Raw genomic sequence first — 15,489 nt, forward strand, 5'->3', positions numbered from 1 at the left:
ATGTGCACAACTATACTTAATTTTTTGTGTATTTTTCCTCCTATTTAAATATTTTCCGTCACAAGTATTCGTTATTGTGTCCCCCACTACTTTTTTTTTTTTCATTGTTTTTCTTTGCTAGTTATGTATGTTTAATTGTATTCTCTGAAGAACTGTCTGCGAAACAAGACAGCTGCTTTCTTTGGAAGAGTTGGTTTTATCTAAGACATTTAATAATGTGAATAGAGTTTTACAATAGAATTGGAAACAAATTCTGTGAATACTTGACTTAGTCAAGATGTCAATAGAGTAAAATAACTCTAGAGAATATACATGTATAGACTAAGTATTTCAGCCCAGAATTGTTTACAGTTCCGTTATAAAATCCTATTCACATTCTTAACAATAAGAATTTTAACTTAAGTTTTAGTGGCATATTGATTGATTTCATTTGTGATCTGATTTGCATGTAGACTGGTCAAACAACAGTTTGGCTGTTTCTATGGCTATCCATATATAACCGGCTTAGTGGTAGTTGCATCTATAAAATAACAGTAAACCCGTTTCTTGTTCTTTCTTCAGAGAGGGTGGCAATAAAGTAAAGCAACATTACTTTCTCACTCACCAAATCAGTCTGTGTCAGAATTTACGAACAATTCTGTCTGTTTGATATACATTGAGAAGAAAAGTTTGAAAGAGAAATCAACATTAGGGTTGAAATAATTGGTGTGTATGTGTGTAAATTCAATTAGTGAAGACATGGATGTGTTGTTAAAAAACTTGCTTCAATGTTAGGTCTTACAAATAGTCATTTTCTTCTAAGATAATCTCTTTCACTATGAATTTCCAATGGTTGATTTCCTCTATAGTACTGTAGCCTTACCAACTCATGTTCTCTTGTATTAAACATAACTCTCTAGCTGCTGTTCACATGTAAAGATCATAGCCATGGAGTGCAGTAGATAAGCAAAATTATCAGAGCATTGAACAAAATGCCTTGTACTTAGTTTTAAACCTTTACATTCTGGGTTCAAATCCCACCAATAGTAGCTTTGCCTTTTATTCTACTATGATTCAGAAAATAAAGTACAAGTACTAGGGTTGATACAACTGACTGTATCCCAGTATACCCAGGTATATATTCAAGTGTATACCCATCTCGCATGTTTGGGGGTCTTGTGCTGTACTTTTCAACACAACTTTCTCTCACTCTTACTTCCTGTTTCTGTTGTGCCTGTAATTCAAAGGGTCAGCCTTGTCACACTGTGTCACGCTGAATATCCCCGAGAACTACGTTAAAGGTACACGTGTCTGTGGAGTGCTCTGTCACTTGCACGTTAATTTCACAAACAGGCTGTTCCGTTGATCGGATCAACTGGAACCCTCGATGTCGTAAGCGACGGAGTGCCAACAACAACAACAATTTATCCCCACTTAAACATGGATGGTCTATTTGAAGAAACTGAACTGGAACAATTAGAGCGTCCACATTTTAGTGGAGAGAAATATTACTTCTTCATATTAAATGTGCCTCTGTCACTAATAAATATGTCTAATGTTTAATTAGAGGACTATTTTGCTGGACGTAACCTTCTGTAGCTTTGTCATTGATAAAACTAAGCAGATTTAATCTTAACATCTATTATAGAGATTTAAGTATACAATGGGAGAATTTGAATCTTTAGCTGAATTGAATATATTCATTGATATTTAAATATCAAAGCACTGTTGTCAAGAAAATGTCAGACTTACTAACAATTTATATTGCTTATATTGATGTAAAACTGACAAAACATTTTCAGTAGTTTTTCATCACAATCATTAAGATTGTGTGTACAGAAATAAGTGTGTATATAATCTTGGGTGTACAATTAGATCTAAAGAAGGATCTCTTAACAGTTCTCATCAAAAATGGAAACGAGTACCAATGTTCCCATGTGCAGACTTGATAATTAAAATTCCTGTTCACCTGAAACCATTGGTTAAAGCGCAAATAAAGTACACATTTATATATAGTTGATTTCTTCGTTTATTCTGATTTATCAATCTTCTAAAGTCTTAGTTTTTACAATTACATTTATTTTAAATTTACTTCTCTGACTTTACTTTTTTCAATATTTGATGAAATATAAAAATATAAATGCGCAATAGATATTCATTATACAATTGTTGTGGCGGCAATGGTGATGTGGCTACAACATTCACCATATATTTCCTGAAACACATTAATAGAAATAAAGGAATTTAAAATTGGGTTGGGAATAATTTTTCAAGTGCTTATTTCCTAATTCATAACAATTGTCATACAAAACATATAAATAGGCAAGCACACATGCATGCATGCACGCATGTGCACACACACACACACACACACACACACACACACACACACACACACACACACACACACACACACACACACACACACACACACACACACACACACACACACATAGCTAGATGTGTATGTGTTTGTCACACCCACCTCCATTACTTGGCAACTGATGTTAGTTTGTTTATGTTCTTGTAACTTAACAGTTTGGCAAAAACGATCAATAGGATGAGTGCTAGACTTTTAAAAGAAAATACTGGTATCCATTTACTCAACTAAACTCTTCAAAATAGTGCCCCAGCATGGCTACAATCTAATGACTGAATCCAATAAAAGCTGTAAGATTTCAGATCTGCATTTATTTTTAATTTTCATTTATGTTTTTATTCTTTATTTTGTTATTTGGAATCAATAATTTATTTTTGTTGCTGTTGAGGTAAAGTTCAGAGGAAATCCATTATGTAACAAAGACGGTGAACATGTTTGTACATATTAAACCTACATTGGTTTGTTGAATAAAAGTTTGTATCAATACAATATAAAGAGCTCAACTTTGTCGTTTATATGAAATAAATTTCATAGGCATTCATTTAATTAAATAAATTATTCAATTTCCAGTAAATTTGGTATTTGTATATTTTTCTTTGGTTTCTTATTGAAATTGGAGATAATTCTCAACTGATTAATTAATGTCTAGAAACCTAATTAAATACATTCATAATTAATTGCATGTAGTATCTCAATGGGCAACAATTTTAGCTTCTCGTTATTTGTATGTCTCATGTTTGTTTGTTATACTTGTTTGTTTATGTTTAGTAATTACTTTATAAATAGTACAGTTCAGTTCTGCTACACCTCAAAGGTGATATATCAATTATGATTATTCTGTTTATATATTGGCAATAATTTCTTTTGAGAAATATTCTCATCATTGCTGTATTTTGTATAGCATTTTTAATCATCAAGACATTTATTACGATAAGAACCTGACGCAATCCTCTGGCTTGTCTGTTCATGTCAAACTGTCCAACCCATGCCAGTCTGGAAAATGAGACATTAAATGATTATTATGAGGACACAAACACACATGATTTACTTGTGTATGAGTTGCACTCCTAATTTAGTGTTAGATCTTGGTACAAAGTTTGTTCCCTACATGTTCAAACTTTGCCCTGTATATGTCGCACTACAATTTTTTCTCCTAAAACCAAGTATAAAACAGTATGACTTACACACACACACATACACACATACACACACACACACACACATTATGTATATAAAATATCCAGCTTATTCCTACCTCAAGAGCTGTCCCAATAATAATGACCAGCAGGGTAAATTTATAAATATATATATATCATTATTTGGCTAACTCCATTTTGAAACATTGTTTTTCATAATAGACTTATAAACAGCTTGTAAAATATTTAATTTTTTCCCCCCTAATAACTGATGTAATTGTATTGTTAAGTAATAAGAATGTTTGTTAAATTGATTGGATTATTATTGTAATCTGGCCTCATACTAAAGTGATATGATAAAAAGAGCACTTCATTGTAATACTTTAGAATCTTCTTGCTGTTATAGAAGTTACAAAAACAAACAACAACCATGGATGGATTTCTTCTGATAAAGTTGATAGAGAACAATCAGAATATTAGGACAGTATTTTGTATGTGGGTTTTACCACAAAATAGAAAGAAAAGGTTGATAACAATTTGGAACAATATTATTAGTGCTGAGCTATCCTGAGGGAATGATTTGCAAGTGCCATGTCAAAAACACTGGTGTTGGCGCCATGTAAAAAGTACCCAGTACATTCTGTTAAGAGGTTGGCATTAGGAAGGGCATCCAGACTTAGCAAACATGCCAAAACAGACAGTAGAGTTGTGGACAGCCCCTGACCTTACCAGCTCCTATCAAACCATCCAACACCTGCTAGCATGGAAAACAGACATTAAATGATGATGATGATGATAGGAAGTGAAATTTCATCTGTAAAGCTACACAAAAAATAGCTTTGTCAATGAAATTGGATACATCATAATCAGAAACAAATAACCATTTGTATGAACAGTGACTCTTTGTTTACAATAAATATGCACATGCCAAAACAAGAATATGCATCCGCGCGTGTGTGTGTGTGTGTGTGTGCGTGTGCGTGCGCGCGCAAAAAATTTACTTCGGCTTTTTGCTCCTCTGAAGCATTGGTCATCAGTGACTTTTCTCCACCCTTACCAATTCTTGGCTGTCTTTTTCTGTTTTTTTCCCCCATTTGGATCCTTCCTTCTCGGCTCTTCCATAGTATCCTTCATATGTTTCCCTGGGGGAAGGATTTCCTCTCCCAAGTCTTGCTGGCTTTGAATTATCATCAGTGCTTCTGTAACTTGGCTTCTTTCAAAGTTGGGCTGTTAGCCCAACACAAACCCATTTTTACCTCTTGGAAGAGGTGGTCCATACTAATCTGGCCACTATACTTTGACCTGTCCAGTGTGGGAGGCCTGACCAGGAGCTTGTACTCCACTGGCATAACTCTCAGGGTTGTTGAGGCATACTAGCCACAGAACCACATCTAGAACTGGACCAATGGGCTTCGTCCAATTTCCATGTATCAGACTTCATTCATAGTGTATTGGTCAACCCATTGTTATATTAGGAAACCCTAGCCATCAGATCCTTGCAATGGGAGCGAACCCCAAAACACATGGTACACAGGAACTAAAAGAAGCCTCTGTCTGTCTGTGTGTCTGCCCGTCTGTCTGCCTGCCTGCCTGCCAGCCAGTCTGTCTGTCTGCTTGTCTGTCTCAAGCTACTCTATTTAGGGAAACTACAATGATGTATGAATTAAACAGTGATATTATTTCTAAACTGACTGCAAGAATTGCAGTTCTTAACGAAGTCTGTATTAAAAGAGCAAATATTAAGAATACCAAATCATTATCATTCTGCCTATGTTTATTATTGTTATATAACAACTTAAATATATCTATCAACATTGAAGGCAGGAAGTATAATTAATATCACATTGTTGGCTGTTGGACTTCAATCATATTAATATAAATGTATCTGAGATACCATATTAATTTCATCAATGTTCCTGAAATTGATATTGGTATAACCTCAGGCTTAAAAGAATAATTATCTACTAATGATATTAATGTATTTGACCTTGTTGAATGGAGAGAAATATATTGCTATTTGGGAGGCAGTTGGAGATGCAGGGGCGGGGGAGGAGTTTAGATTAGACTGCTACTGCAGAGTTTATTATTGAACCATTATTAGGAGATATTTGAAGATGATATTCTTGTTATTTATTAACAGTTTAAGCAGTTCGCTTGGTGAAGTTTATAGACATGTGCTAAAGTGATGTCTTAAGAATCTCTGATAATAACTTCATTAGATTGAATCACATGTTTATTACTTCTGAGATGGCTTTTATTGGCTACCAGCATCTGTGTGTGTGTGTTAGGTTTTGATATTTATATAAAGCATATAGCTTGCAACCTCTACTGCCATTTTTTTTTTTTTCCTGTAACTATTGCAGTAAAAATGTTGCACGAAACCGTTTTCTTTATTGTAGTTTTGTTCTTCTAAATAACTTTTGCATTAAACCCCTTTGTGTGCATTTTCTTCTTTTTGCAATCTTCCTCATATTTTATCATCACTACCACATCACCACCACTATCGTCGCCATTATTGTACCTTTTAACAGATAATTTTTAATTATGCAGCTTGGTTAATATTTGAATTTGCCTTCATTAATTTCAGGTTTCATTCAACTTTGTTGCAAATGATGATGATGATGATGTCTGTTCTAAAATCATCTAATTAAAAATCCGTGTAAAGAATAATTAGATATTGAGTAAAGATTAAATATCTGCCATAGTTTTCGCTGATTAATTTTATGGTTAAAATGAGGTTTACAGTGGTAGTGTTTGTATTCTTAGTCACTTTAATGGTTAAGTTGATAATTATATTTAAATTGGATGTTATTAGTTTTATGATTTAACTCCTATTAATTATTTTCAATGAATTTTAACCTTTTTTTCATACCAAATCACATAAAACCACCCCTGATTCTTTGATGCAAACTTCCTGTTTTAAATTAGAACCTTTCATTAAAATTTCATGTAATTTATGTTCCAAGTACCAAATTAATTACAAGGTATTTTATTAAATTCTTCCCTGTTTTCAAAATTATTAAAAACTACCTGAGACCATCCTTGGTTCTATGGTACAAGCTTCCTGTTTAAAATATTTTAAATTAAAACTTAGTTTGTGTTGTGTATGGATGAAGATAGCTGCATAAAGAAGTGCTGAGCTCTAATTGTGGAGGGAACCTGTGGAAAGGGTAGACCCAGGAAGACGAGGGATAAAGGATCTTCAGTCACTGGGTCTCACTGAGGAACTGACAAAAGACCAGGCGTTGTGGCAATTTGTTGTACTTGAGAAAACACAACAAGCTAAGTAAAACTGAAGTCCTTCATACATACAGGCTTGCTCCTTAACAAGTGCCAGTGCCACATAAAATGCGCCTGCGCTGGTGCTGTATAAATACACCCGTAGCGGTGGCATGTAAAAAGCACCCAGCACACTCTGTAGAGTGGTTGGCATTAGGAAAGGTATCCAGCCATAGAAACTATGCCACAACAGACAGTTGGAGTCTGGACAGCTATCCAACTGGCCAGCTCCATGTCAAACAATCCAAAACATGCCAGCATCGAAAATGGACAATAAATGATGATGATAATGATGCAAACACCAGATGAATAATGACAGTTATTTTACTAAATTCTTCATTACTTTTGAAATTAATTGACATAAGATGTAGCCAGTATCTTTGTTTTAGCAAAGTTCCATCATAATGTCAAAATAATTGGTTGGAAAATATTGTGGAACTGATTTTAATCTGTTAGTAGACATCAAGCAGGCCTGATGTAGACTTGGTGATTTTGTGTCTGATTGAATGCAATACACAGAATAATTAGTTATAAGAGACAAATGTTTTTTTTTTTTTTGTTCTTTCAGCTGGTAGTGGCATGGATTTTTAATCAGGACAGGTATTTAGGATGGATCAACCATTATTTTGGGTTTTAGGTAATATGGAATTAAGCATATGTTAATGAATTCCATTTTTGTACCATCATAAACCAAACTCAAAATATTATACACTAGTTAACCCTTTTCTATTGAAATACTGATGAATTTAGTAAAATAACATTGTCATTATTAACCTGAAATTTTGATGATAGGTTTTAAAAGTTTATATCACAGAACCAGAAACAGTCCCAGGTTGGTTGGTAACAAAAAGCTTCCTTTCTGTTTCTCTTCAATAGTTCTTATATCATACAGTAAAGCCTGTAGAAAACAGGTTTTTTGCCTTTTTTAATCATCCTATTTCTATTTTTAATCTTTTATTACTCTTCAAGAAGATTGTCAATTCTGGTTTTCTTTTGATGCTATTTTTCATGGATCTCTCCCACCTATTTTTTAAAAATAGTTTTGCTGCTATTTCATTGAATTTTTCTTTTTAGTAAATCCATTCAACTGAATTACAGATTCAATTATAAATTCTAGTGATTCTCAGCCAGTTTCTATTACTGTTCATTGTTTTATTTCAGTAGCTGTCAGTCATGTGTGAACTTCTTGGAATACGTGCACTTTGTAGTTTCTGAATGCCTTTTACCATTAAGAATTTTGAGAAGGCAAATCGAAATCAATGTCATTTTCTAGTTTAGCCTAGTTTAGCTAGCTTCTTGGAAAGAATTGAGAAAATGGTATTTAAGAGGAGAGAATCAATAGATTTCTTCTGACATACTTCAACATTATTCCATATAAATCTTATAATCATATTTCCTATTATATAAGCTTTAACTAGTTTTTTTATATATATCATCAGCATCACCATCATCATTTTAACTTACACTTTTCCATGTTTGCATGAATCAGGTGGAGTTGATTGAGGCAGACTTTTTTTACAGGTGGATGTCAAGACATAGACGCAAATGTACACATACCGACAAATACACGCACATGCACACACAGCGACACGCGCACACACCGGCACTTGCACACACACACACACACACTCTCTCTCTCTCTGACACACACACACACACACTCTGACGCACACACACACACACACACACACGCATAATCTGACACACACACGCACAATCTGACACACACACACACACACACACACATACTGACACAGTAGATTGACTGACAACAATACACATTTTAGCTCCAAACTTATCAAACTGAGTTCTAAGATGGAATCATTACAGAAGAACAAGTTATTTCATTAAGAAATAACCTGTGTTAAGAACACAAAAGACAAATTCATGATAGTAATTTTGAGGAATGCAATGGCATAAAGCTGGTTTAGGTGGTTCTTGTGGCTTCATTAAATACTATAACCAACTGAGAATCTATTTACACAGTATTACTGCCGTCTGGTGTAACATAATACTTATAATATAATTAGTCTAACTCTAAACAACCAGCTTCTCTTATTAGCTTTACACAACTAACCTGATATAATTATTACTTTGAGTTCATATTATCTCACATAGTAAGCAGCAGCCTTTTTCTTTGATAACCTCAGTTGCATAGAGAGGGGAGAAAAGGATACATGGCAAATGACAATCTTCTTTCGAATAGAACCTCATCCAGGCCTGCCTAAAAGAGTTACAGACATGGTCAGCCCTGCTAGGCTCAGGGACACAGGCATATATCTAATAATATTGAGTACAGTTTCCACATACCAAATTCCTACAAAGTTTTGGTTGACCTCAGCTGTTATGCAAGACATTTGCCCAAGGTCCAGAGGCATGTAATTTCAAAGCATATTCCTTAACTGCTGTCATTCTCAGACCCCCCCCCCCTCCAATGAAAATGTATTACTGACTCTATCATTCTCTAAAGTGGTGTTTGCTTCTTTTTTTACTCTTTTGTGTTTATAGATGCAAATGTGATTGTGGTTCCAGGTTCAGTTTCACTGCATGACACCTTGGTCAAGTGTCCTCTATTATAGTCCTGGACTGGCCAAACAAAGCCTTATCAGGCAGACACTGAAAGAAACCTGTCACACACACACACACACACACACACACACACACACACACACACACACACACACACACACACACACACACACACACATGATGCTTGGCTGGTTGAAACTTCGAAATTGCTGTAAATACTATTCATGTTAAAGAGCAATAAATTTGTACTTTACAAAAAGTATTGAGTATTTAATTAGAACTTAACATAAAAATAAACTTTAATGTGTGTCTCATTATCTCTTGACGTTGTATGATTATTGTAAATGAGTGCAATTAATTAATTAATTTTGCAACATTTTGCAAAATATTTAGCTTCCTTTTTGTTAATAGTTGAGAGTTATGTATATATATTAGAATATTTCTGAAAATTATCCAACACTCAAATTTACATTCCTCATTCTGAAACTTGAACTTCAATTCAGCATCTATCACAGAGACATTAGTAAACTTGTAGCTAGGTGGGTCACTGTGACCTGGTTTAACTTCCTGTTTGGAGTCATTTGACTTACATTGGTAATGTCCTTGGGAATTATATAACATCATTCGTTCTCCCTTTTCTTTGCTCCAAAACAAAGTCTCAGATTTCATAAAACACAAGACGTAAACAAATACATGATGAAAAGAATAGTTCTGTGAATAAGGTTCATCATACATGATTCTTGGTCATGAGTTCACATGTTGATGCATATTTTATACTGTGAATCTATGTGAAGAGACACTAGACTCTATTTATCTAGGATCACATGCCTAATTGTATATTCCTTGCTGTGAGACAATACACAATGTCTGTAGTAAGTTATGACTTGATTATTTGATCAGTAACTAAACATAACCAAAAGTTCAACTTTAGCTTCAAATTCGTTGTCTCTTCTCATTGAATGAAGTAAATATATTCAAAGATTACTTGTGAAATATATACTTTATGGCATCATCTTGGATTACAAATATATATACAATGAGAGCAGTGCATTTTTTCTAGATTGATATTTAGTTGGTTAATTGATGCAGTTGATATTTTGATGTTAAAAAAAATTGTATTTCTTCAATGCCTAGCTTCAGGGGAGGAATTCAGAGACCCAGTTTTTGACGAGTCAGTGCTAAAAAAAGAAAAAAATGGAAAATTGAATAATATCGCTTCTCATTTACTTCATTTTTATCTTTGTTATTGGTGTTAACATCATCGATTATAATGTGTTACGATGTGAAGAAATTGAAAGAGGTTACAAATAAATTAATTGTAATTGGTGCAGGCGTGGTTGTGTGGTTGTGAAGCTTGCTTTCCAACCACATAGTCTCAGGTTCAGTTCTGCTATAAGATGCCTTGCAGTATTTATTTTGGTTCTTTGTGTTCTGACAGCGATGGCTATGACAACAGTGGTACCAAGTAGTATGGGCTCAAGTTGGCAGTTTTCCTTTTGGATAAACATTGTCATGGAGTGGAGGGGAGATTTGCATTCATGGACAGCTGCCAGTCTTTAGAAAAATCTTGCCCAGGCATTTGTGTGTTGATAGGTAACCAGCTTTGACCAATAGTGACTCTATATTAAAGAAACTTATCCCAGAAGAGATAAAGCGGTTGAAAAAGTGGGCAGGCGGGGATCTAGCCGTGAATTAAATACCAGCCGTGATCAACTTTTACTCTTCACTTACTTTGGTCATTGGACAGCAGCCATGCTGGGACACTGCCTTGAATGGTTTTAGTCAAACAAATCAACTCCAAAAGTTATTTTTTAAAAGTTCGGTACTTATTCTGTCGGTCTCTTTTGAGGACTGCAAAGTTACAGGGACGTAAACAAACCAACACTGGTTGTCAAGTAGTAGCGACACGCACACGCGCGCGCGCGCACACACACACACACACACACACACACACACGATTGACTTCCATACAATTTCCGTCTACCTAATTCACTCACTAAGTATTGGTCGGTTCATGACTGTATTAAGTGCCGCCCAGTGGTACTGAACCTGAAAATACTTGGTTGCAAAGCGCCTCGGCTTTCTTTCCAACCTGATGCATACAGATACGAAAACTCGACAAACTTACACAACCTTTGTTGTACTAACTTGTAAAGGTACATAACTCTGCATGCTTCATTTAACTTTACTAGTAACAGACTTCTCTTTTGTTCAATCGAGTGGTTGGACATTTAATATGCGATGTAGATGTTTAAATTTCCAAGTAAATATGGAAGTATCTTTTTAAAACTGTATTAATAATAAATCGTGCAGAAGCAGTTAGAGCGTTAAGAATTAGTTTTATTATTTCCTTAAACCCATTTGTTTCTATAAATATCTTAATGGCATTTGGTGCTGAGCCAAAACACACCAAAATAGTTTCTGTGTGTACAACCATACAACCATTAAGTTTACCGATTCATAACAGATGACAATAGATCTTTTTTAGAGCAGTTCAGAAATAATGTTTTATTTTGCACTGACTGTGCCCTGGGAAGAACATATGGTGGCTCACATGAGGAAGCTTGCTGAATACCAGGAGCTAGGAGAGCAGTACAAAAACCAGGGCTAGCAGGTACGTTGTGAGGCACTTGAAGTGGGCTGCTATGGTTTTGTGGGGCATTCATTCTGCAAAGCCCTGATTGATGGAGTTACTGGTGCAGTAAAGTAGAGGACCGTAAATTTCATCATGTAAGCTACCAAGAAGGTCACTAAGGTGGATTTGGATAAAGAGAGCAAACCAGTGGCTTGCTGCAACTGGGATGCAACCTAGGATTTGATCAACCACAACTGGGTCAATTGGGCAAGTGGTTTTTGATGTTGAAAGACCCAAAACCCCATCAGACCCCAGGAACATCACTGATGATACATCCCATCCCTGAAGTGTATCTTGGTACTTTATAAAAGGATGTCTTTGTTACTATTAGTTACAATAAGTAAAATGTGTATTTGTAATCCTTTAGCATTTAATCCAGCCATATCCGGTCCAAATATTCTATCTGTTTTATGTCAAAACTGACCACATCCAGCCTCTCACACCTACCCTACAGCATCATTCTACAAATATACAAACACACCATTGAAATCTTGAAGCTCTGAAATAATACATGATTGGTTCAAAACAATGGGAATAAACAAGCAATACATTTGACGAAGGAATCTGAATGCTAAGGGTTAAAGGCAACTTCATTTTCCTTTTGGCAATGCAAAGAGTCATAAATAGTTAAATAATTAATGTTCCTGACAAAAATACAATTTTCAACAACCCAGTTTACTTTCTCAGTGCAAGTACCATAAGATTTGCTTCTTTCTCCATTGTCAGAATTAGGACAGTGTATAAATGATTAATGTTCTATTATCTTTTATTGGTGAACTTGACTCAAAAGCTATGAATATCATGTCTTCTAGTGTAAGGGAAATAAATTATCTTTGTGGCTTGAAATGAGCTAAAAGTTCTGAAGTTTATTTCAGAATATTGTTTTTGTAAACTTTTATCATGGAAGATTTTTCAGTTTAAAGAAGACAGAGGAATCACTATTTGATGTTTTAACTATAATAAATGTCAATGTTTACATTTATAAAAGTAACTTTCAATTAATTGTTTTTTTTTTGTTTTTTTTTTCTGCAGGTGCCTTGAGGCGCTGGTGAGACCAGAGCAACCATATCTCCTTACCAATGACATTTCTACTGCCCACTGTGTGGGTATTTTAGAATGCTTACCAAACTCTGTCAAGCTGGCATCACATGATAAAGGGCAGCTGGGAACCAAAGAATCTGAGCCTGAATTATATGAAACCAACCATGATAAGTGTTGGATGAATTCTCGAGCTGACGCCAGTGTTATAACAGGTAACTTTGGAATCCTTTCACTGAAATTCTTCTTCAGTACAATCCAAATGTCTCTTAATGCAGCACTCTGTCACTCTTTTAGTATCTTATTGCTCCATTGTGGTGAAATCTATAGTTTTCTTTGTGAAATTTCACAAATAAATTCTAGCTATTTGCATGTGAATTTTTAAAGTCATTAAGACAATGGCTTGCAGAGGAGGAAGAGCAAGCACATGGATTTTAAAGTTCAGGTGTTCACAATGAACACCTGGATACAGTGAACACCTGGATACTGTGAACACAGCTGACCTTAGTGAATAATAGAGGATGGAATATTGGAAAAGATATTTGTCAATACTTGATTTTTTATGAACTCCTTTTTCTGAACCGCCAAGTTACAGAGATGTAAACAAACCAACACCAGTTTTCTAGTGGTGGTCATGGTCGGGGACAAGCACACACACACACACACACACACACACACACACACACACACACACATACATGATGGACTGGCACATGGTATCCATTTACCAAATCCGTCACAAAGCTTTAGTCAGCCCAAAGTTATAGCAGAAAACACTTATCCTTTGTGCCATGGAATGGGATTGAGCCCCACACCACATGGCTACAAAGTGAGCTTCCTAACCACATGGCCATGCCTGGACCCATAAGATAAAAAAATAACCCTTCATAATAAGTTATCTTTTGATAAATCTTCAATATACGTTATGAGAATTTATGACAATGCAATGGAATAAGCATAATTTAGTGTTGCATTTCTTTCAAGATTATTCGCTTATAAATTGATCTTAAAGTATTAAGTATAAGATTATAACGAATATGTCATTGCTGTTATTCATTGAGTTGAACTATCGTCAAGTATGTTCCAACCATCATCATCCCAGCTTCTCATCTTCTTTCAGACAGTTTATCTAGAGCCATAAGTCGTTCATTTTCTAAGGTGGCACAGTTTGATTTCAAAGAGGTTTCTGTTGGGTCAAGAGACTACATTGATTATTCCTTCATCAATTGCAATGATATCAAAACTCAACCACACACCTAATCTAAACTGTACCCTAATCTTAATGCAAAATAACAAATAATACACATTATAATAGAACATTCGTCTTAACATGGTTAAAATACGATCATCTCGCTCAAACAATGGATCAGGGGAGTTAACTTGGACTAGATTAACAAATGATAAATCTTAGTGTAGCAAATCCAAAATTGATTGGTCTTCTGTCAGTTAACCATTCTTGTATTAGATAATTTGACATTCAAATAATATAACTGCAGGTTTCCTGGAATAATTTTTGGTAGGGTTCACAATTCCCCTATCCTAGAATGTTGCATAAATATCTGGTGCTTGGCACCGTGAGCCACCGACATGTTTGACCCAGTTCAGTTGAACATTATCTCACCAATTGAAGAATGTCAGCAAGAATATACCTTTTATCAGATCTCTCTTTAGTCCCTTACCATTACCACAAAAGTTTTCTTTTTCATATTATTTATCCTTAAGTTGCTCACTGCACCCTAACAACACAGTAAAACTTTCAGCTGTTTCTTTCCATCTTGCCTCCTTTTCTTGACATCATAGCAAACAACACACCATCTCAGTTTCATTTACATTTCCTTAAATCTCCCTCATATATCATGCTACTGTGCTATTATTAATTATTCGTTGCTAATAACAAATTATTGTTGTTGTTGTTGTTAATGTTACCATTAAGGTGGTGAGCTGGCACAATTTCTAGCACTTCAATGGCATTTCATTCGTCTTTAGATTCGACTTTGACTTCGATCTTTTCAGGATTGATAAAATAAGTATTTGTCAAGTGCTGGGGTCAATATAATTAACTTCCTCCTTCCCTAAAAGACTGTTGACATTGTTCCAAAATTTAGAGCCATTATTATTATTATTATTATTATTATTATTATGGTGGTGAGCTGGCAGAATTATTAGCATACCAGGTAAAATGCTTAGTGACATTTCGTCCATCTTTACATTCTGAGTTCAAATTCCACTGAAGTTGACTTTGCCTTTCATCCTTTCCGGGTCGATAAATTAAGTACCAGTGAAACACTGGGTTCAGTGTAATAGATTAGTCCCCTCTCCCCCCAAAGTTCAGGCCTTGTGCCTTTATCAGAAAGGATTATTATTATCATTATTATTATTATTATTATTCAGTAGTCTTCTTTTTATCACATGCTTTCACAGCTCTGTGTGCCATGAGTATGTGCCGTGGTTTGTCGTGGCGCTCTTATTTTCACTGTATTGAAAGTCTTATACGAAGGATGTGTTATATACAC

At 34.9% G+C, this 15,489-nt stretch overlaps 1 protein-coding gene across 40 annotated transcripts in view; it reads left to right on the plus strand.

Moving 5' to 3' along the window:
* The window catches only part of LOC106875482 (trafficking kinesin-binding protein 1), a 212,321-nt gene that overhangs the window by 84,590 nt on the left and 112,242 nt on the right, over positions 1–15,489 (plus strand). For all 40 annotated transcript variants that reach the window (XM_089356251.1, XM_089356261.1, XM_089356268.1 and 37 more), the window contains exon 2: positions 12,971–13,191. In XM_089356251.1, coding sequence (XP_089212377.1) covers positions 13,158–13,191 — 34 coding nt within the window. In that variant the 5' untranslated portion in view covers positions 12,971–13,157. The remainder of the gene's footprint in view (positions 1–12,970; positions 13,192–15,489) is intronic.

Source organism: Octopus bimaculoides, chromosome 8 (genome assembly GCF_046866305.1).
Source record: "Octopus bimaculoides isolate indiv1 chromosome 8, ASM4686630v1, whole genome shotgun sequence".
NCBI lineage: Eukaryota > Metazoa > Mollusca > Cephalopoda > Octopoda > Octopodidae > Octopus > Octopus bimaculoides.